The 22,006-nt window shown below is 63.9% G+C and overlaps 7 protein-coding genes across 7 annotated transcripts; 2 read left to right on the forward strand and 5 right to left on the reverse strand.

The window, feature by feature from the left end:
• Nucleotides 1–227: 227 nt before the first annotated feature.
• On the reverse strand, nucleotides 228–2,271 carry EMIHUDRAFT_119031 (hypothetical protein; the record flags this gene model as incomplete). The annotated part of the gene is made up of 6 exons (XM_005768836.1): nucleotides 228–442; nucleotides 538–862; nucleotides 1,096–1,155; nucleotides 1,292–1,364; nucleotides 1,523–1,604; nucleotides 1,752–2,271. The coding sequence occupies 6 exons, from the start codon at nucleotides 2,269–2,271 to the stop codon at nucleotides 228–230; spliced, it is 1,275 nt and encodes a 424-aa protein (XP_005768893.1).
• A 2,420-nt stretch (nucleotides 2,272–4,691) lies between these two features.
• Nucleotides 4,692–7,000, reverse strand: EMIHUDRAFT_245094 (hypothetical protein; the record flags this gene model as incomplete). Its single annotated transcript, XM_005768837.1, has 4 exons — nucleotides 4,692–4,793; nucleotides 6,201–6,349; nucleotides 6,503–6,692; nucleotides 6,995–7,000. The coding sequence occupies 4 exons, from the start codon at nucleotides 6,998–7,000 to the stop codon at nucleotides 4,692–4,694; spliced, it is 447 nt and encodes a 148-aa protein (XP_005768894.1).
• A 1,191-nt stretch (nucleotides 7,001–8,191) lies between these two features.
• On the forward strand, nucleotides 8,192–8,932 carry EMIHUDRAFT_44132 (hypothetical protein; the record flags this gene model as incomplete). The annotated part of the gene is made up of 1 exon (XM_005768838.1): nucleotides 8,192–8,932. A coding segment is annotated over one exon (741 nt), but the record flags the coding sequence as incomplete, so codon positions are not given.
• Nucleotides 8,933–10,226: 1,294 nt separating this feature from the next.
• EMIHUDRAFT_245097 (hypothetical protein) lies at nucleotides 10,227–10,956 on the forward strand (the record flags this gene model as incomplete). The annotated part of the gene is made up of 3 exons (XM_005768839.1): nucleotides 10,227–10,649; nucleotides 10,724–10,858; nucleotides 10,939–10,956. 3 exons carry the CDS (start codon nucleotides 10,227–10,229, stop codon nucleotides 10,954–10,956), a joined length of 576 nt encoding a protein of 191 aa, XP_005768896.1.
• Nucleotides 10,957–11,469: 513 nt separating this feature from the next.
• Nucleotides 11,470–12,262, reverse strand: EMIHUDRAFT_245098 (hypothetical protein; the record flags this gene model as incomplete). The annotated part of the gene is made up of 4 exons (XM_005768840.1): nucleotides 11,470–11,616; nucleotides 11,663–11,875; nucleotides 11,947–12,070; nucleotides 12,228–12,262. The coding sequence occupies 4 exons, from the start codon at nucleotides 12,260–12,262 to the stop codon at nucleotides 11,470–11,472; spliced, it is 519 nt and encodes a 172-aa protein (XP_005768897.1).
• A 315-nt stretch (nucleotides 12,263–12,577) lies between these two features.
• EMIHUDRAFT_370366 (hypothetical protein) lies at nucleotides 12,578–13,161 on the reverse strand (the record flags this gene model as incomplete). The annotated part of the gene is made up of 1 exon (XM_005768841.1): nucleotides 12,578–13,161. A coding segment is annotated over one exon (288 nt), but the record flags the coding sequence as incomplete, so codon positions are not given.
• Nucleotides 13,162–13,565: 404 nt separating this feature from the next.
• On the reverse strand, nucleotides 13,566–22,006 carry EMIHUDRAFT_459170 (hypothetical protein; the record flags this gene model as incomplete). Its single annotated transcript, XM_005768842.1, has 23 exons — nucleotides 21,488–22,006; nucleotides 21,300–21,398; nucleotides 21,056–21,224; nucleotides 20,301–20,415; nucleotides 20,217–20,245; nucleotides 19,986–20,107; nucleotides 19,738–19,944; nucleotides 19,471–19,560; nucleotides 18,466–18,555; nucleotides 18,354–18,398; nucleotides 18,238–18,285; nucleotides 18,058–18,100; nucleotides 17,895–17,992; nucleotides 17,613–17,820; nucleotides 17,075–17,187; nucleotides 16,632–16,988; nucleotides 16,438–16,570; nucleotides 16,172–16,311; nucleotides 15,120–15,149; nucleotides 14,656–15,054; nucleotides 14,458–14,493; nucleotides 13,806–14,393; nucleotides 13,566–13,730 (listed from the first exon to the last, which is right to left on the reverse strand). Exons 1-23 carry the CDS (start codon nucleotides 21,968–21,970, stop codon nucleotides 13,566–13,568), a joined length of 3,807 nt encoding a protein of 1,268 aa, XP_005768899.1. The 5' UTR covers nucleotides 21,971–22,006.

Here is a 22,006-nt window from a genome sequence, read left to right on the forward strand (position 1 = left end):
ACGCACTGGCATTATCACACGCGATGCACAAGAAAACAACGGTACGTGAATGGCCTCCGATACGTGCTTACTACAGCACTTGCTACTTCGCCACACACGCCGCCACGTAGAACACCAACCACATCCAGAGCGAACACACCTTCGCAAGATGAAATCCTTCGCGGTCGGTGTGGCAGAGATATCTCACGAGCCCGAGAGCCCTCGGTCCACCTTGTCTATTGCGCGGTCTAAGCGTCGTCATCGTCGTGCCAGGAGAAGTGGCGCCGCCGCCACACGGGATGCCCGTCCCACGGGGACGGGTCGGATTCGGAGGGCTCATACTTCTCATCCGGGCACGACTTGTAGTCTTCAACGGTCTGGCTGCAGGAATACGTTGTCGATTTGGCGCCCCCGTCAATCTTGTTCAGGCCCGGGACGATTTGCTTCTTGCGCGACTGGACGCCTATGCAATGCAAGAGACCCGTCTGAGACACGCAAACCGGCGAAGGTTCCGATTATAACAATACGCGGCGCCCATGAGGTCGACAACGTATACACCGTTTTTCAGGTACTCGCGAGGAGTCACGGTTGCGCCGTCCGCCGTCTCGAACCACTCGCCCATCACGAGCGCCTGTAGGCACAGCGGATTGAAGCCGGCATAAAACTGAGGATCGTGCTGAAGCCGTGAATGTGGAGTTCGGCGATTGTGTGGGTTTGGCGGGGGCGGGGGGAGGGAAGCCTTGGCGTACGGCCCGTAAGTGTGCTTGGTCAAAGGGTCCACGAAGCTGCAGTTTGTATAGTCGGCAGGATACGTTGGTGGACTTGGGATGTAAGTTGCCTTTGCCGGGAAACCGGGGAAGAACTCCTTGACCGACTCACGCACCTGCGGCCGCAGATCGTTCAAAAGGATTCCTCCTACCAGCATTACACGCGCAGCCAGGGGCGGGAGGGGTACGGGGAGGCCGCGGGGAGGGGCGCAGGGAGGGGTGCAGTCACGTCGATGATGAAGAAGAGGCAATCGCGCACGCTTGGATCCTCCACTTGATCCCTGATGAGCTGTGCTTTGCACGCCTCCCCCAGCTCCTTTGCCTGCGCGAAGAGAAGATCTGGAGTCACCGTTTCCTGCACGGCGATGCGGAGGTTGAACGTCTTGCCGTCCGGATCCTCAAAACCCTCCTGCGACCGGGATATGGGGAGAAGCGTGCTTAGAGGCGGCTCATATTTGATTAATTTGATGAGTGACAAGAACTACGAAAGGCCTGGATCTTCGAGTCGAGTAGCACAAGCTCCACTGGGGCGTGTACGCGCTCACATTAGACTTCGCCACAAGCATCTGGTAGGTGAAGTTCTCCCAGCTGGCGACGCCGGCAAGAGGGGCAAGGTACCTATGGATGGTGATCGAGGTTGGAGCAACACTCGCCGGAGGGTCGCCATCCTCAGGCTGACCGCCGCCACTCTCGCCGCCCCAACCGCTTCGCCCCACCCCCACACTCGCCGCCGACATCTGACTCGACACCCCCGCCGCGCCCGCCGCCCCGCGCACTTCACCGCCGTCTTGTCTCCTTCGGTGGTTGTCGACGAGGTGAGTCCCAGCGTGTCCGACAAGATCGTGGCCAGCATCAGACCTGAGGAAGAAGAGCAGTCTGTGAACACGAGTGATGGCTCATGGTGAGGGAGGGGCAGGCCTTCGCGCGCTCCTGCGATGTTCTGCTTGCAGCCGAGGCCAGGAATCGCCCTGCCGGCGGCCCGCGAGCGGTGGTAGAGGGCGGAACCCGCCGAGGCAATGGGGCGGATGTCGATCTCCGTCGGGGCGCTTGTCGTGAGGCCGTCCAATTTGTGGTGATCTACGATGCTGTGAAGGTGATCCTTCACGACGTCTTTCGTCGTACCGGAGGGCATTTGGGCGATGGAGTTGGTGTCCACGACGGCAAAATCGGCCCCCACAGGCAGGGCGCTGATGTTGGGCAGGATCGGCGGCTCCTTCTCGCGGAAGTAGTCGAGGACAAAGGCCGTCTCCGGGTTGATCTCGTCAGTGTTGACGTACGCTTTGGCACACTGCTTGTGTGTCGGGCCCGAGAAGCCGGGAGAGTCATCCGGCGGTGGGTTGAGGAGCTCCCACGCGTAGATGATCGCTGCGCTGACTGCATCAGTGTCCGGAGACGAATGGCCGAAGACGCCGATCTTTGTGGCTTCTTCCTCGCACGTGAACTGGGTGCCACACGTAGTGGGAGGGCGCGAACTGAAGGAAGACACGATTGGAAGCACGGAAAGCAGAAGGGGCAGCCTCATCATGCCTCGTCCGATCTTAGCTCCGAGAGGTTTGGTCGGTGTGGAGCGGAGCCCGTATTGTACGAGTAGGCCTGTCGATCGCGACGGCCTTGGTTCCCACCTCCCGGCCACCTGCAGCCCGCTCGCAGGTAGCCATCCGATAAGCCATTCACAGCGACAGCTGTGACGGCGCCTCACGTGCTCGGCTTTCACAAAGTCGATCGCCGATCTCCTTGCTCGCGAGCGATGCACGCTGCCCCGCTGCGTTTGCTCGCTCGCTCACACTGCACGATTCGCAGGTACTCCTGCGCCGCGCGCGCCGCGCCTCGCGCCGCGCGCCTCCTCCGCCCGGCGGCAGCTCGGCTGCTGCGCGCGGAGGCTCTTCCTGGCACCGCCGCGGTGCTGTGCGTTTGTTGGTGGCACAGTCACTGTGCACCTTGCTGCTGGAGGACCAGGTCTGGCGCTGACGAAGGCCGCGGCGCCACGCAGCCGCCCGGCCGCCGCGCGCGCGATGCGGCGAGGGCGTCAGCGCTGCCCGCACCGACGAGCAGCGCACGGACCACACGCGCTCGCCTACTGTGTGCTGCAGCTCAAGCCGCTCCTCCCGGCGGGCCGCGTGGCGCAGTCAGAGGAGGCCACACAGCCATCTCCTCTCGCAGCGCCGCCGCATGATCCCGCTGCCCGCCGCCGCCGCCGCCGCAGTCGCCGAGCAGCGCACGAGGAGTCTCTCTCCCTCTCTGCGAGTACAGCCTTAGGCGAGACGCGCTGCAGCCGCCGTGCGGCGGACGGGACACCCGCTCTTCCCGTCCACCAGCTCTAGGCGAAACACGCGCTCCCCGAGGAAGGCAGAGCGCGCTCGATGGCAGGGCAGCGCCGCCCTCGCCGCGCGGCCGGGAGGGAGATGGGAGGCCACCATGCTTGCCCTCGCCAGGGGAGCGGTCGCACTACCCGCTCCGCCCGCCGCCGCAGCCGCCGCAGCTTCGCCACACGGGAGAGAGTCTCCTCCTCCTCCTCCTAGCCTAGGGGAAGACCCCCTCCGGAGAGACGCCCCCGCGCTTTTCCCCTGGAGAGGGTTTGAGGGAAAGCCCGGGGGGGGCCCCCCCCCCCCCCCCCCCCGCCGCCGCCGCCTCAACCGCCGCCGCCGCCGCCGCCCGCCGCAACCGCAGAGCGATGCGCTTGCGCCAGGGATGGCCTCGTGTAGGTTTCAGGACATTGCGCAGCGTGCGAACTGCCGACGTTCACACGTTAGTAGTTGCTTCAGGTCATTGCGGTACTCCAGCAGGTCAAGCGTGAGGCGACCCGCCAATACGCTTGGCCAGCTCGGAGCGACGACGACCGCTCGCACGCTGCGACACCTCCCGGGGATAAGGCATAGGAGCGCTTCTACGAAGCAATCTGTCGCCTCCAGGCCACTCTGCGGTAGCACACACACGTGCGTGAACACGATGCGCACCCGAATGCACCACTCCTATCCTTCCGGGCGGAAAGTGGTGCGGTGTGCGTGAACACGATGCGCACGTTAGCACAGCAACCGTAGCTAACAGACAGCGACAATTGCGTAGCGACTAGACAGCAGCTTCAATAGCAACAGCAGTAGCGAGAGCAACAGCAGCAGCAGCAGCAGCAGACGAGAGCTACCCTTCGCTTGCATTCGAGTACACTAGTGACTCGCACTAGTTCGCTCCCTAGGACGAGCGACTCGCGCACGCCAGGGAGAACAATATTAGCTCCGAGAGGTTTGGTCGGTGTGGAGCGGAGCCCGTATTGTACGAGTAGGCCTGTCGATCGCGACGGCCTTGGTTCCCACCTCCCGGCCACCTGCAGCCCGCTCGCAGGTAGCCATCCGATAAGCCATTCACAGCGACAGCTGTGACGGCGCCTCACGTGCTCGGCTTTCACAAAGTCGATCGCCGATCTCCTTGCTCGCGAGCGATGCACGCTGCCCCGCTGCGTTTGCTCGCTCGCTCACACTGCACGATTCGCCCCTCCCGCCACACCCTGCGAACCGTAGGTGGTTGGGCAGGCCCCTTCGGGGCCTAGCATGCATAGCCGGCGCGCTGCCTGCAGCCGGCCCACGCCGCGAAGAGCCCGATCGCCCGCGCCCCAGCCCCGCCAGCCCGCGCGACCTCGTTGCCTCAGCGATCTGCCGAATTGCGAGCACGATGCGATCTCACCATGTGACTGATACATGGTTAGAGGCGCTAGCCTCCGCTGCGGATGGCGTGTGCGACACGACTGCGCCCGTGGCGGGTGGCAGTACGTGTGACACCATGGGACTGATACATGTTACATGTACATGTACATGTGTGCAACACCATGTGAGTGATACATGGGCCAGCGGCGTCTGCCACCGCTGCCGAGCGGCAAGTCCAATACACGGCTGTGTGCCCGTTGCGGGTGTAAAAGCGTGTGACACCGTGTGTATGATGCACGGTCTAACTGCGTTAGCCACCGCTGCCGAGCGGCAAGTGCGACACACCCGGCCCGTTGCGGGCGGCGGCTGAGAGCCATTGCGCGCACAGCTCGACTTGTGCCGCTGCATGGACCTATAGCGAGATGCTAATCTCTCGCTCAAGAGATGAGACAATCTCCCCGCCGAGCTCGTTCACACCGCGTGTTCACAGCTCGACTTGTGCCGCTGCATGGCACTATAGCGAGATGCTAATCTCTCGCTCAAGAGATGAGACAATCTCCCCGCCGAGCTCGTTCACACCGCGTGTTCACAGCTCGACTTGTGCCGCTGCATGGCACTATAGCGAGATGCTAATCTCTCGCTCAAGAGATGAGACAATCTCCCCGCCGAGCTCGTTCACACCGCGTGTTCACAGCTCGACTTGTGCCGCTGCATGGCACTATAGCGAGATGCTAATCTCTCGCTCAAGAGATGAGACAATCTCCCTGCCGAGCTCTTTCACACCGCGTGTTCACAGCTCGACTTGTGCCGCTGCATGGCACTATAGCGAGATGCTAATCTCTCGCTCAAGAGATGAGACAATCTCCCTGCCGAGCTCGTTCACACCGCGTGTTCACAGCTCGACTTGTGCCGTTGCATGGCACTATAGCGAGATGCTAATCTCTCGCTCAGTCAAGAGATGAGACAATCTCCCCGCCGAGCTCGTTCACACCGCGTGTTCACAGCTCGACTTGTGCCGCTGCATGGCACTATAGCGAGATGCTAATCTCTCGCTCAAGAGATGAGACAATCTCCCCGCCGAGCTCGTTCACACCGCGTGTTCACAGCTCGACTTGTGCCGTTGCATGGCACTATAGCGAGATGCTAATCTCTCGCTCAGTCAAGAGATGAGACAATCTCCCTGCCGAGCTCGTTCACACCGCGTGTTCACAGCTCGACTTGTGCCGCTGCATGGCACTATAGCGAGATGCTAATCTCTCGCTCAAGAGGTGAGACAATCTCCCCGCCGAGCTCGTTCACACCGCGTGTTCACAGCTCGACTTGTGCCGCTGCATGGCACTATAGCGAGATGCTAATCTCTCGCTCAAGAGATGAGACAATCTCCCCGCCGAGCTCGTTCACACCGCGTGTTCACAGCTCGACTTGTGCCGCTGCATGGCGCTATAGCGAGATGCTTATCTCTCGCTCAGTCAAGAGATGAGACAATCTCCCTGCCGAGCTCGTTCACACCGCGTGTTCACAGCTCGACTTGTGCCGTTGCATGGCACTATAGCGAGATGCTAATCTCTCGCTCAGCCAAGAGATGAGACAATCTCCCCGCCGAGCTCGTTCACACCGCGTGTTCACAGCTCGACTTGTGCCGCTGCATGGCACTATAGCGAGATGCTAATCTCTCGCTCAAGAGATGAGACAATCTCCCCGCCGAGCTCGTTCACACCGCGTGTTCACAGCTCGACTTGTGCCGCTGCATGGCACTATAGCGAGATGCTAATCTCTCGCTCAAGAGATGAGACAATCTCCCTGCCGAGCTCGTTCACACCGCGTGTTCACAGCTCGAGGCCGCCGCCGCCGCAGCCCACTCCTCCTCATCCTCCCTCGCAGCGTCGATCGTCCCATCGCCGCTCGTCGGCAGCGCGGGCACCAAGGGGTCCAAACTGGACACCTCGGTCCCACCTCCGATTCCACCCTCTGCGGCCTGCGCATCACAGGCGCCGCCGCGGCCCTCGCCGCCAGCCGCCGCCCCGCCGCCGTGCTCCTCGCTAGCGGAGCGCGTCCCATCTCCGCCGCGGGGGCCGCTAAGCCCGGCTGCGGCAAGCGCATGCAATGCGGCACGCACGGCACCCTCGGCAGCGCCTGTACCGACGCCGCCGCCCGCGCGCTCGCCCGCAGCACCATCGCCGCCGGCCATCGCGCTGCTGCCCGCCTCGAGCAGCGCCGCGACGCTGCTGACATCCTGGGCCAGCAGCTGCGGCACCACCTTATCTGAGATGGGCGCAGAAACTTGCGCCCGCTCGAGGAGGGCCGCGATATCCTCGTCGGGAGCGATGGTCGGCCGCGTAGACGCGAGGCCGCCATCACGGTGGTGCCCGGCCGCGTGGGCCGGGCTGCGGTCCGGCGCTCGCTGGTGGCGGTGAGAGCGAGCAGAGAGCGGGCGCGCGAACGTTTCGCGCGCTGGCTGTTCTTCACCTTTCTACCTACCTACCTCCGCTTGTGTGTCTTGTGAGCTTGTTTGTGTCTGTGTGTCGTTCGTGCGTGTCGTCATCATCTGTCCCGCGTCCACCCATACCGCGTTGGTGTCCAGTCTGCGAGCCTGACTGTTGTTCATCTTTCTACATACATCCGCTTAGCACTCCCTTTGTTCTCTTCTCATAAAATCGGAGGGTCGGCCCACGGGGGGACCTCCCTAGCTGTTCGCACTCGAATGCCGTGGCCCCAGATCGCGGACCCCCTGTACCGCGTCGGCGCCTCAGCGGCGTGGATGCTGCCGCGACGGCCCGGCGACCCGATAGGTGGCCTTCCCACATGCATCTCCCCAATCGCGCCCGCGCTCCGGACCTCTCCGCGCGCGCGCAGTGCTCACCGGCGCCGCCTTCGGAGCGCCGCCACGAGCGCCGCTCGCCGCACATATGGCCGGCCACGCGGCCGACCTGGCGCCGCCCCGGCGGTGACGCTCGCCCGCCTGGTCTCAGGAGCGGCACCCGGCGCGTGATGTCGGACGAGACGCGGCCTCGCACTGTGGACCCATGCGCAGCATTGAGCGAGGCGGGCAAGAGTGCCGCCGACCGTGCGGTCGCGGCTCTCCGCGCGCTCGGGCGCGAGGCCTACAGCCACCAGCGCGAGGCGCTGCAATTGCAGTCCGACGGGGGAGACGTCCTCCTCTGCGCGGCGACGGGCGCCGGAAAATCTGCCGCCTACCAGGCGGCTGCGTATGCGGCGCCCGACGGGATGCTCATCGTGGTCGTGCAGCCGCTGGTCGAGCTCATCGACAGTCCAAGATGGCGGCTCGCGCCCCCATCCGTGCACCAGCGCGCCTCTCTAGTCCCGCCTGTCACCCAGATACCGAGGGCGGGGCGCACTCTTCGACTTGGGCTATTATCTGGCCTCGGGAGGGCGGCGGCGGCGGTGTAGGGGCGGCGGCGAGCTCCCGGTGGCAAATACTCGCCTCACACAGTCCAAGATGGCGGCTCGCGCCCCCATCCGCGCACCAGCGTGCCTCTCTAGTCCCGCCTGCCGCCCAGATACCGAGGGCGGGGCGCACTCTTCGACTTGGGCTATTATTTGCCACCGGGAGGGCGGCGGCGGCGGTGTAGGGGCGGCGGCGAGCTCCCGGTTGCAAATACTCGCCTCACAGGCAGTCCGGCCGACACACACACACACACAAACCACACACACACTCACACACACACACACACACACACAGCGCACAGCGCCATCGGACGTATTTTCTTCTCACAACAAGGCTGTGAACTGACGCCGTCCTTGTAGCCTGTGCTGGCAAAGACCAAAATGGGCGCCTCGGCCTCTCGCCATATCCGCACGCTCGCCGGCCACACCGACTCGGTGTGTTCCGTGGCAGTCAGCCCCGACGGGCAGTGGATCGTGAGCGGCTCGTGCGACAAAACGGTCCGCGTGTGGCGCCTCTCCGACGGGTCTCCCGCCCGCACGCTCGCCGGGCATACCAACCACGTGTTTTCCGTGGCGGTCAGCCCCGACGGGCAGTGGATCGTGAGCGGCTCGTGCGACAAAACGGTCCGCGTGTGGCGCCTCTCCGACGGGTCTCCCGTCCGCACGCTCGCCGGGCATACCAACCACGTGTTTTCCGTGGCGGTCAGCCCCGACGGGCAGTGGATCGTGAGCGGCTCGCGCGACAAAACGGTCCGCGTGTGGCGCCTCTCCGACGGGTCTCCCGCCCGCACGCTCGCCGGGCATACCTACCACGTGCAATCCGTGGCGGTCAGCCCCGACGGGCAGTGGATCGTGAGCGGCTCATGGGACAAGACGGTCCGCGTTTGGCGCCTCTCCGACGGGTCTCCCGCCCGCACGCTCGCTGGGCATACCAACAACGTGTTTTCCGTGGCGGTCAGCCCCGACGGGCAGTGGATCGTGAGCGGCTCGTGCGACAAAACGGTCCGCGTGTGGCGCCTCTCCGACGGGTCTCCCGTCCGCACGCTCGCCGAGCATACCTCCGACGTGTATCCCGTGGCGGTCAGCCCCGACGGGCAGTGGATCGTGAGCGGCTCGCGCGACAAGACGGTCCGCGTGTGGCGCCTCGGCGCGGCAACCTCCCCGCCCGTGCCCGGCGAGGCGCCGACGCGCTTCTCGCTCAGCCAGTACAAGCGGCTCCACGACGCGCAGCTCGCCCGCTGGTCGGGCGTCAATTTCTCCACTCCGGCCGCCATCGGGGGGCTGCGCTTACGCTGGAGCTTGCAGCGGCCTACGCGCGTGCGCATGGCGTGGCGGACGCGCCGCTGCACGCCTTCATCGCGGCGTTGGAGCGCGTGTGGCAGCAGGAGCGGCGCTTGGAGCAGATGGCGGTCCGCCTGTGGACGTCGTTGGAGAAGCTCAACGGGCGGGAGCTGTGCTCGATCATCAACGAGGGCCTCCGCTCCGAGGCGGTGCCCGACCTGCAACGCCCCGCCGTCGCGCTCACGGCGATGGTCCAGGTGCACCTCAACCGCGCCCGCCGCGGCTTAGCCAACGGCCCCTGGCCGGATGGGCGGGACATGGACAAGTTTGGACGCTTGCCGGACGGCACGCTCATTCGGATCGGCTCCTTTCCCACGGTGGCGCACACCTTCCACCGGGGCACTGGCATGCCCACCGACCCGGCCGCCGCCGAACGGGTGCTGGGCTTCTACGAGGCACTCGCAGACCGCCGGCGCACCGGCCGCGTGTACCGCGTGCCCGGGATGCTCGCCACGTCGATGGATCAGAGCGTCGCGCGCGGCTTCCTCGCCGACCCGCGCAACGCGGGGCAGCCCAAGATCCTGTGGACCGTCGTGACGTGCGTCGACGCCCGCGGCTACAGGGACGCGAGCCTCAAGCCGCTGCACGTGGCATACCTCTCGCACACCGAGGGCCACGGCGAGGAAGAGCTGCTCTTCTCGGCCTATTCGGCCTTCCGCGTCGAGTCGGTCGTGCGCTCGAGCACGCCGGACCGGCCGGCGACCCCGCACCGCATCACCATCGTCGCGGCGTACGACAACCAGGCCGAGGAGGAGGACGCGCCGACTGCGCCCTGGCAGTAATGCCCTTGAATGATAAACTGCGGCGACAGTCATCTAACACCCACTCGACCCACACACGCTACTGGCGAGCGACCGGGACCCCGCGGCCGCCGGCCCGACCTCACGTAAATGCTACATCTAGGTGAGCAGTAGCCAGTAGCAGTACCACACCGCACTCCTCACCTAGCTCCTCACGCCGTGCCCCCACATTTTCTGATTTACGTATTACGATCAGAGCCGTATCTCGTGTGTGTATGTGTTCGCAGAAACTACTTGCTCTCTTATAGGTTTTACGTACACTTTCACCACGCGCACGGCGCTGGTGTTGCATATACGTTATGGGAGGCGCTCCCTCCGTGACAAATTGTGAAAGCGTGACAGCCACAGCGGCTGTTCTTGTGGGCCACGCTGCTCGCGTCGCCTCGGCCGTCGGAGCCGACGTCGTCACAACGACAGAGACGTTCGACTTCTTCTGGCGTGGCCAGTTCGCTGGCTTCATCGTCAAGGGCCAGTTCAGCTACAACCAGGCCGACGTCCCGCCGAACGGCATCGTGAGGGAGGAGCACCTCCTCTCCCTCGACGTCTCGTTCTATGATCCACAAGGCGTCCACCTTCGCACCTACTCGGACAATCACCTTCGGTCCGTCGACTCGTCTGGCAACCCGTACGTGAACTTCGCCTTCGACACCCTCTCGCAGGAGCTGCTCCAAGACGGCACCTTCAACGTGGACGATGACATCCACCGCTACCGCAACGGGTTCGTCTTCGGTGAAGGCGACCCGTCAATGCGCACCTCTCCGGGCTGGCCTTCTGGTCTCGCCCCGCCGACAACAAGACGCCGCACCTTCACGTGGACGACTGGAACAACGCGACCGGAGCGGGCGAGTTCGGCTTTCCAATCGGGTACAGCAGTCACAAGGACGCATCCTTCGCGTACGCCACGACCGCCGACAAGATCGAGGGAGGAAAGGTCGGGGCTGCATACTACGAGACGGACGAGGAACGAGACCGTGATTCGCAACATCCTGGCGTCGGACGTCGCGGCGAAAGGCCAAGCGGTCCGCGTAGTCCGCGTCGTGGCTCGTGCGTCGCCGCCTTGCCCTGATGGAGCTGCATCGTGGGCGGACGCGCCCTCCTCTTCGCCTCCGTCTCGACCTGTCCCGAGGACTGCACTCCAAGTGCTCCAAGATAGTGCTTGGCTCCCCGGCCCTGGATGTGAGGCTGCCTGTGACTGCAATCCAAGTGCTCCGCCCTCGCACAACACTCAAAGAGATAATGCACCCGGGATGACACCAGGATCCAGGACCAAGGTGTGACCGAGGCGCGAGGGCTTGGCTGGTCAGATGCCCGAGAGCTCAGCCCGAGAGCCGAGAGTACGTGTACGAGCTGCGAGGCCAGTGTTACCATCCACGATCCACGACGTACACGTAGATCGTGCGTGGACCGTTTGATTCTAACCTTGGTCTTGGACTTAATTAACGTATGTCGATGTCGATGCGATATGGATCTACGATCGTCGCCGTTCTGCTGAGTACTGAGAGGCGTGTCGGTCGCCCCACGCGCCCGCACTCACCTCAAGCCTCAGTGCGCCTGCTCCCCTCGCGCGAGGCGGAGCGGCAGGTCGAAGAGCGACTCGCGCAGCAGCCGTCCGGCCGCCTCCTCGCCAAACAAGCGCGAGAGCATCGGGCGCGCAGGGTCCCTCTCGGTGCGGTAGGTTGCGTACTCGAACTGAGCCGCAAGCACAGCGTCGAGCTCGGGAGCGGGCGGCGGCGACGCGGGGAGGCGGGTCCGCGAGCAGCCGGAGGTAGGCCCTTGTGTAGTCTTCCATCGCCGGCAGCAGCAGCGAGACGAGCTCGTCCGGAGGGGTGCTGGCCGGCAGCCGCGACCAGAGGAAACGGTCCGAGAAGAAGCGGGCAGAGTCGGGCGGCACCGGCCCTCCGGGCGGGAGCCGTCGCCGGTGTTTCGCGTACGCGGCGTCGAGCTGCGCCTACACCTCGGCTCGCGAGTAGAGGGTGGGTGTGGATGCTGAGTTGACGGAAATCGGAGGACGCGACCCACTTCGCCACAGACGGTCCCGCGCCTCGCCGCTATGACCGCTGCACGGCCCATACCGTCCGCTGTGCAGCGGTCTTTGTCCGGAGTGAAAAGTCCAACGCGCTCGTCGGTGACGGTGTCCTCCAATCTGCGCCACGCTCGGCGAACCTCGACAGCGCTTTCGGTGGCATGCAGCTCTTTGCGTCAGCGGAAGCCTGGAGAGAAGCTCCTCTACACGCTCTGCACAGTTGGCACAGCCTACTGTGCGGCTGCCACAGCTGTCACAGCGATGGGCTCGCCCTCACTGGCCCTCAGTCACTTGTGCTGCGGCTTGTGTCATGTGTGTGAGCGACACTGCTCGGCGACTGCCGGCACACGTGAGACCATGGGTGTCTGTGAGGTTAAACCACGCTACCAGCGCTTGGCCACATTGGCCCTGAGGTCAGATCCTTCTACTCTGTTGATGACAACACTTGTCTACTCGCTGGAGCCGGGCAGGAGGGCCCAGCACACAACCCCTGGTCAACTCACCCTCCACACCCCGTACGCCGAACGGGGGGGGGCGGGGGGGGGGGCAGATTCGTAGGTCGTAAAGCCGTACGGCTCAAGAGCGCGGGCGCGCGATCGACATCGAGGTCTTTACACTGCGTATCTTAGTGGACACAAGGCAAAGAGGACCGCATCACACCTCGCAACACACGCGAGACAAGCTCAAACCCACACGAGTCAGAGCCGACAGAGCATCGATCAGCGCACTCACCTCCTCTAATGGGACCGCGCGAGAGGCCGCGAGAGTAGCTCCTGCTCACCAGAGCGCCCACAGGAGCACACGAGCACACGCACACGACAGCCCTCCTCTCCGCCCAGCGAGGGGGGGGGGGGGGGGGGACTACCTGTCGCGCGCCAGCATCGGCGACGCCGACACGGAGGACGGCGCCGAGTTGGCAGCCGACGTCGCGAGCGACGAGGGCGCCGACGGCGGCGCCTTGCGCGCCATGGAGGGGGACGAGCGCGCAAACGAGAGGGAGGAGGAGAGCATCATCGGCGAGGGCGAGATCGTCCCCATCCCCGAGGCGGAGAAGGCCTTGACGAGATCGCCCATGTCCGCGACCAGGTCGAGGATGCGGACCTCCGACTCAAACTCGAGGCAGGGCGTCGGCGCGTCGAGGCCCTCCTCCTCGTCCGAGCCGCCGCCCCCCTCCGCCCCCCCGTCGCACGAGGAGCGCCGCTGCGGCTGATCGCGTGACGCGGCGTGGATCGAGAATGCGCCGCCCTCCTCACCATCCGAGAGGACGGTGGCGCAGAGGGACGCCTTGACCGAGAGGGGCATTATCATTAATTATTATAAAATCGTTGCTTAGTTAGTTATTAATTAACAGTGGCGCAGAGGGACGCCTTGACCGAGAGGGTCGGGTCGCGCAGGTACTTGCTGAGGACGCCGAGGGACAGCCCGAGCGGCCCGCGGATCTCGGGCGCACAGTGAGCGGCCAGCAGTGCATGGCCATGCTCGAGCAGCAGCGGCACGCGCGCCGAGATCTCGAGGTCCTGCCCGCGCAGGCAGAGGCGCGCGCCCGGCGCCGTGCGCATCTGCAGCATGCAAGCGCCTAATTAATAACTAAGCCGAATTAAGCCTGATTAATTATTCATTCGGTGCGCATCTGCAGCATGCACGCGCCCAGCTCGAGGCCGTGGGAGGGCTGCGCGACCGTCGGCGGCGCAGCGACGGGCGCGGTGCGCGGCCGCGCAGAGAGCGCGTCGCCGAGGTTGAGCGCCGCCTTGGAGGTGTGCTCGGCCACGGAGTCCCGAGCCTAGAACAAACAAGAGAAGCCGGACTGTGGCCGCCAGACCGAAATACGGGTCGTCTCGGCCACGGAGTCCCGCGCCGCCGCCGCCGCCGCAATCGATTGCGGGCTCTTGTGCTGCTGCTGCGGCTTTGGCGCAGCCGCCGCAACCGTCGCCGCCGCCACGCCCGTCTGCGCGCCGTCGGCCGCGCCTCCGCCTCCCAGCTGCGCCGTGCGCACCCAGCGCCGGCGGCGCACAAACGTGATGGCCGTGGCGGACGCGCTCCATGGCCCTCGCCACGTGGGCGCGTACAGCCAGCCGTCCGAGCCGCTCGGCGCCTCACGCCGCCACTCGCCCGCCCAACGGCTGCAATCGGGCGGCAGCAGCACCCGCTCCAGGGCCGTGAACCCGCGCGCGGGTGAGGACCCCTCAACAACGAACGCCGCCGGCGGCGCCTCGTCGGCGTAGAGCCGCTGCGTGAGCGAGTCGGACCCCCACGCACGCCACGGCGCGGCGCGGCGCTGGTGCTCGAAGACGCACACCCGCCTCAGCCTGCCGCGAGGCATCGAGACCGCCGCGACGTCAAAGACGCGCGGCGGGCAGGAGGCGGGCGAGGGCGGCGGCGGCTCCTCCTCCTCCCCCGGCGGCGGGGCATGCTCGCGCTGCGACGGGTCCCACGCAGCGACCGCCTGTTCACAGCGGCGGGTGTGAAGAGACGCTGTTCACACCCTCCGACGGGTCCCACGCAGCGACCGCCTCGGCGGCCCCGACGAGCGGGCCGGTCGGCGCCTGCTCTGCGGCGAGGAAGTGTCTAGGAAGTGTCTAGGAAGTGTCTAGGAAGTGTCTGTGCATTCTCCCCGTAGGCGATCATGGAAGTGTCTAGGAAGTGTCTAGGAAGTGTCTAGGAAGTGTCTAGGAAGTGTCTAGGAAGTGTCTAGGAAGTCTCGGTGCCTGCTCTGCGGCGAGGTTGAGCCGTTCCTCCAGCGTCAGCTGGTCGCCGCTGCCGCCGAGGGCCGCCTCGAGGTCGGGCAGCGCCGAGGAGGCGACGGGCAGCGACTCGCGCGAGGCGGCGGCGGCGTGGGTCTGCAGCTCTGGCGGTGTGGGCAGCGGCAAGTGCTCGGGCGCCTGCACGAGGGAGACGTGGCAGCACTCGACACCGTGCATGAAGAGGGACACGCCGGCACGCCGCGCCACAAGCCGCGCGAGGCGGACGCGCGGCTGGTGCTCGCTCGAGCGCTGCAGGTCGGCCGCCAGGCTCGCGAACTCCTCGAGGCCGAGTGTACCACCGCCGTCGACGTCGTACTTTGCGAGTACGCCCGCCGCCTCGCTGTGATCGGTGCGCAGCCCGAGCTCCTTGAGCGCCTACAAAAAAAGAAACATTTGGCCGCCACTGTTTTCTTTCTTCGCAGCCCGAGCTCCTTGAGCGCCCTGCGGATCTCGTGCACGTCCAGCCCGCCTATTCACAGCAGTGCGGGTGTGAAGAGACGCTGTTCACACCTCTCTGCGGATCTCGTGCACGTCCAGCCCGCCTATTCACAGCAGTGCGGGTGTGAGGAGACGCTGTTCACACCTCTCTGCGGATCTCGTGCACGTCCAGCCCGCCTATTCACAGCAGTGGGGGTGTGAAGAGACGCTGTTCACACCTCTCTGCGGATCTCGTGCACGTCCAGCCCGCCTATTCACAGCAGTGCGGGTGTGAAGAGACGCTGTTCACACCTCTCTGCGGATCTCGTGCACGTCCAGCCCGCCTATTCACAGCAGTGCGGGTGTGAAGAGACGCTGTTCACACCTCTCTGCGGATCTCGTGCACGTCCAGCCCGCCTATTCACAGCAGTGGGGGTGTGAGGAGACGCTGTTCACACCTCTTTGCCGATCTCGCGCACGGCCAGCCCGCCTATTCACAGCAGTGGGGGTGTGAGGAGACGCTGTTCACACCTCTCTGCGGATCGCGTGCACGTCCAGCCCGCCTATTCACAGCAGTGCGGGTGTGAGGAGACGCTGTTCACACCTCTCTGCGGATCTCGTGCACGGCCAGCCCGCCTATTCACAGCAGTGGGGGTGTGAAGAGACGCTGTTCACACCTCTCTGCGGATCTCGCGCACGTCCAGCCCGCCTATTCACAGCAGTGCGGGTGTGAAGAGACGCTGTTCACACCTCTCTGCGGATCTCGTGCACGTCCAGCCCGCCTATTCACAGCAGTGCGGGTGTGAAGAGACGCTGTTCACACCTCTCTGCGGATCTCGTGCACGTCCAGCCCGCCTATTCACAGCAGTGCGGGTGTGAGGAGACGCTGTTCACACCTCTCTGCGGATCTCGTGCACGTCCAGCCCGCCTATTCACAGCAGTGCGGGTGTGAAGAGACGCTGTTCACACCTCTCTGCGGATCTCGTGCACGTCCAGCCCGCCTATTCACAGCAGTGCGGGTGTGAAGAGACGCTGTTCACACCTCTCTGCGGACTTCGTGCACGTCCAGCCCGCCCGAGCCGTCCTTGTCGAACGAGCGGAAGGCCGCCTGCACTGTCCCGTCCGGGTCCAGAACGCCCAAGTCCGCGGCGGAGACCGCCGCGTGCGGCAAGCCGCCGCCGCCGTCGAGGGGGCGCGGCGCACCTAGAAAAGAGAAAATGCCGTGCCCAAAAGGAAATACAGCGCCACCAGGGTTGCGGCGCACCTAGAACCAAGGAAGCCAGGTGGAGAAACGAAATGCGGCGGGCCGTCGAGGGGGGCGCGGCGCACCGCCGCCGCCGATTGTGTCACCAAATGTGTCCGCGAGCGGAGGTAGGTTGTCGTGCAGCGTGGCGGGGCACGTCGCGTCGATCTGGACCTGGCCGTCGTCGCGGATGTGGGCGGCGAGGTTGTAGCCGGACACCTATAGAAAAGAAATCACGGTCCAGAAAAGAAATGGAGGCGGCGAGGTTGTAGCCGGACACCAGCGGCGTGAAGAGCCACGAGGCGTACGGACCGTAGTCGATGGCGGCCTCGTCGGCGCGCAGCAGCGAGTTGCCGCTTGGCCCGCCGGTGAGGGAGAGGCCGACGGTGGCGGTGGCGTGGCGGACCGAGCGGCGGATGGCCGAGAGGAAGAGCGCCCCCTCGGCGGAGAGGCGGTCGAGGAAGGTTTTTGCAGAGCCGTGGTTCTTGCCCTCCTTGGCGAGCATCTCGCGCACCGCCGCGACGAGCGTGTCGAGCGCCGCGTCGGGCTCGAGCCCAAACGCCAGCCGCCGCACGACAAGCCGCACGGCCGCCGGCTTGCTGTCGAGCTCCGCGGCACGCTGCAGCAAGGCCGGCACCTCGGGAGCGGTACTTTATGATCATTATCATTATCATTATTTATTCTTATCATTCTTGTGATGATTATTATTCTTAAGGCCGGCACCTCGGGGGCGGGCACGCCGTACACGGCGGCGAGCGGCGCGAGGCCTGCCTCGAGGGCGCGAACCAAGCCGTCCATGTCGAGCTCGCCCAGCTGCGCAAACAGACGCAGCAGCCCTGCGAGGGTCGAGAAGCCGTCGGCAGCACATCTCCCCAGATCTCCCCAGATCTCCCCAGATCTCCCCAGATCTCCTGCGAGGGTCGAGAAGCCGTCGGCAGCACATCTCCCCAGATCTCCCCAGATCTCCCCAGATCTCCCCAGATCTCCCCAGATCTCCTGCAAGGGTCGAGAAGCCGTCGGCAGCACACCTCCTCATATCTCCCCAGATCTCCCCAGATCTCCCCAGATCTCCTGCGAGGGTCGAGAAGCCGTCGGCCGCACACCTCCTCATATCTCCCCAGATCTCCCCAGATCTCCCCAGATCTCCCCAGATCTCCTGCGAGGGTCGAGAAGCCGTCGGCAGCACATCTCCTCATACCTCCCCAGATCTCCCCAGATCTCCCCAGATCTCCCCAGATCTCCCCAGATCTCCCCAGATCTCCTGCGAGGGTCGAGAAGCCGTCGGCCGCACGCCGCTGCCCCCCCTTGGCGGCGGCGGCGGCGGCGGCGGGCTCGTCGGCGGCGGCGGCGTCGGCGGCGCCACCCGGCGCCTCTGCGGCCTCGTCCGTTGGCTCAGGCGACAGCAGCGCCTCGGAGGAGTCTGCGGCGGCGGCGGCGACGCCTCCGTCGCCTCCGAGGCCTCGCCCCGCCTGTTAATTCGTTAATTCGGTAATTAATTAGTGAATTACCTCCGTCGCCTCCGAGGCCTGAACTAAGTAGTTACCTCGAGCAGCATCTGCATCTGGGCGGGCGAGAGACCGAGCTGGGTCGCCGGCCGGTCGTCGGCGGCGATGGGGCGCTCGAAGAGAGAAGCCGGCGGGCCTAATTAATTGAGTAATTGTTTATTAACTGTTTCATTCGGCGCTCGAAGAGGGAAGCCGGCGTGCCGGAGATGTCGAGGCCGAGCGAGACGGTGGCGCCGTGTCGCGCCTGGCAGAGGTCGCTGCGTAATTCGTTGATGAGTTAGGACTCGAGAGGCGGTGGCGCCGTGCAGAGGTAGCTGCCCAGGTACGGGCCGAGATACGGGGGAGATATGGGGGAGATATGGGGGGGAGATGGGCCCGCGCCTGGCAGAGGTAGCTGCCCAGGTATGGCCCGATCTGCGAGAGGACAACCTAATTAAATAAATAATAAGTATTTAGTTTATGATTTCTTTAATTCGCCCGATCTGCGAGAGGAGAACCTTCTTGATGATGCGCTCGATGACGGCAGAGACGACAAGCCGGACCTATCGGGGAGATATGGGGAGCTATAGGGAGATATGGGGAGATATGGGCAGAGACGACGAGCCGGACCGGGCTCATGTCGCTGGGGCCGAGGTTGGTCCTGCACTCGAGGAGGTGGATGCCGAACCCGCGCTCGAACTTCCACTTGCGCCGCTTGGCCTAATTAAGTAATAGTTGACTGGAGTAATACTTAATTGCGCCGCTTCGCCTTGTAGACGAGCGGTATCATATTATTTATTAACTATTATTATTAACTAGTATGATTAACTATTTTGATTAACTGTTATTTATTTGCGCCGCTTCGCCTTGCAGACGAGCGGGATCTTCTTATTTATTAACTCTTATTATTAAATGATTAACTGTCATTTATTTGCGCCGCCTCGCCTTGTAGACGAGCGGGATCTTATTATTTATTTAACTCTTATTATTAAATGATTAACTGTTATTTATTTGCGCCGCTTCGCCTTGTAGACGAGCGGGATCTTATTATTTATTTAACTATTATTAGCCGCTTCGCCTTGTAGACGAGCGGGATCTTATTATTTATTTAACTATTATTAGCCGCTTCGCCTTGTAGACGAGCGGGATCTTATTATTTATTTAACTATTATTAGCCGCTTCGCCTTGTAGACGAGCGGGATCTTATTATTTATTTAACTATTATTAGCCGCTTCGCCTTGTAGACGAGCGGGATCTTATTATTTATTTAACTATTATTAGCCGCTTCGCCTTGTAGACGAGCGGGATCTTATTATTTATTTAACTATTATTATTAAATGATTAACTGTCATTTATTTGCGCCGCTTCGCCTTGTAGACGAGCGGGATCTTATTATTTATTTAACTATTATTAGCCGCTTCGCCTTGTAGACGAGCGGGATCTTATTATTTATTTAACTATTATTAGCCGCTTCGCCTTGTAGACGAGCGGGATCTTATTATTTATTTAACTATTATTAGCCGCTTCGCCTTGTAGACGAGCGGGATCTTATTATTTATTTAACTATTATTAGCCGCTTCGCCTTGTAGACGAGCGGGATCTTATTATTTATTTAACTATTATTAGCCGCTTCGCCTTGTAGACGAGCGGGATCTCCGCCACGAAGCGCGCGGCCACAGCGAGCCGCCCGAAGCCGATCGTTGGCGAGAACTCGGCGCCGAGCACCTTCGGTGCAGGTGCGGGGAGATGCGGGGAGATGCGGGGAGATACGGGGGAGATGCGGGGAGATACGGGGGAGAGATGGGGGAGAGATGGGGGAGAGATGGGGGAGAGATGGGGGAGATACGGGGAGATACGGGGAGATACGGGGAGATACGGGGAGATATAGAGGAGAGAGTGCACCTCGGTGCGGTTGACGAGCGACACGCCGCGCGCCACAAACTGGAGCAGCCCGCCCGCCGCCTCGTCTGCGCCGGCGGCGGCGTCGCCGTGCCACCGGATCGTGATCTTTGGGTACTGCGTGCGGCCGCCCTTGGAAGCGCGGGAGGAGGTGGAGGCGGAGGCGACGTGCAGCTCTACTCCGCCGGCAAGCTGCTCGAGGTGCAGGTCCTAGACGAGATGCGGGGAGATCGGGGGAGATCGGGGGAGACCGACGCGAGCTGCTCGAGGTGCGGTTCCTTGAAGCCGATGTACATGTCGCGGACGGAGAAGCGGAGGCGGTACCCCTCGCTGGCGGGGAAGTAGTGTGCGCGCCGGCACTCGTTCAGCTCGCCTAGTTCGAGGATGAAGTCATTCATTCACTCATTCCTCAATGAACTCGCGCCGGCACTCGTCCAGCTCGCCTACTCACAGCGGTGGGTGTGAAGAGACGCTGTTCACACCTCTCTGCGCCGGCACTCGTCCAGCCCGCCTGCTCACAGCGGTGGGTGTGAAGAGACGCTGTTCACGCCTCTCTGCGCCGGCACTCGTCCAGCTCTCCCTGCGTCGACGCGAGCTTGTCCTCGAGCATCCCCAGCTTCACCTCAATGTCGGCCGCGTCACCGGCCGACGAGGAGCTCGACGCGTCCGTGCCCGTGCCACCTGTTCACGGCTGCAGGTGTGAAGAGACGCTGTTCACAGGAGCTCGACGCGTCCGTGCCCGTGCCACCTGTTCACGGCTGCAGGTGTGAAGAGACGCTGTTCACAGGAGCTCGACGCGTCCGTGCCCGTGCCACCTGTTCACGGCTGCAGGTGTGAAGAGACGCTGTTCACGCGAGCTCGACGCGTCCGTGCCCGTGCCACCTGTTCACGGCTGCAGGTGTGAAGAGACGCTGTTCACAGGAGCTCGACGCGTCCGTGCCCGTGCCACCTGTTCACGGCTGCAGGTGTGAAGAGACGCTGTTCACAGGAGCTCGACGCGTCCGTGCCCGTGCCACCTGTTCACGGCTGCAGGTGTGAAGAGACGCTGTTCACAGGAGCTCGACGCGTCCGTGCCCGTGCCACCTGTTCACGGCTGCAGGTGTGAAGAGACGCTGTTCACAGGAGCTCGACGCGTCCGTGCCCGTGCCACCTGTTCACGGCTGCAGGTGTGAAGAGACGCTGTTCACAGGAGCTCGACGCGTCCGTGCCCGTGCCACCTGTTCACGGCTGCAGGTGTGAAGAGACGCTGTTCACAGGAGCTCGACGCGTCCGTGCCCGTGCCACCTGTTCACGGCTGCAGGTGTGAAGAGACGCTGTCTACAGGAGCTCGACGCGTCCGTGCCCGTGCCACTGCCCTCCACCAACGGCGGCAGCGGCGCCCTGTCTGGCCGCGGCGGCCGCAGAAACGACATCGTGCCCGCGAGGCCGCCGCCTGGCGAGTCGCTGCGCCAGCCGGGGCTGGCCTCGCGCGGCTCTGCGCGCTCGAGCGCCTAATTCATAATCACACCGAAGTTAACGATTAACCCTGCGCCGAATAATTAATTCGGCTCCGCGCGCTCGACGGCCTTCTCCTGCGCCTTGACCTCGCGCTCGAGCAGCCCCACCGTCTGCTCCATCGCGCCCATCTGCAGCTTGAGCGCCTCCGCCTCCACCTTCCACTTTGCCTAGGGTTAGGGTTAGGGTTAGGGTTAGGGTTAGGGTTAGGGTTAGGGTTAGGGTTAGGGTTAGGGTTAGGGTTATACTTCCGCTTTGCCTTTGCTTCCGAGAGCAGCGCCTTCTCGCGCGCGACGAGGGCGCACCAGGTCGGCGCGGCGGTACGCAGCCGCGCCTCCGCCTCGAGCGCCGCGGGCACGCCGAGGAAGGCGAGCAGCGCGACCGGCAGGCAGCCCGCCGTCGCGCGCGACGTCTCCTCGCACGCCTTTTCGAGGTACGCCTGCAGCTTCTTCTCGCGCTCGCGCTTGACGGAGGCGCCAGCAAAGAAGGCGCGCGAGATGGGGAATGCGTCGGCCACGGCCGGCGTCGCGAGGCTCAGCGTCGCGTGCAGCTGCCGGAACTCGGAGAATCGCTTGGACGACCGCACCGGCTGCGCCGGCTCAGAGGCGGGAGCGGCGGACGGCAGCGTCGTCTCGATGTGGTAGACGGTGTGGCCGTCGAGCTCGCCGTGCCCCGTCACGCGTGGCGCAACCACGGTGGGGACGGATGGGGCGGCAGAGGGAGAGAGGGAGAAGGTCGCCATGCGGATGCAATGAGTTGGAGATGGCGCCGGGCGCCG

Source organism: Emiliania huxleyi (genome assembly GCF_000372725.1).
Source record: "Emiliania huxleyi CCMP1516 unplaced genomic scaffold EMIHUscaffold_446, whole genome shotgun sequence".
NCBI classification, from domain to species: Eukaryota; Haptophyta; order Isochrysidales; family Noelaerhabdaceae; genus Emiliania; species Emiliania huxleyi.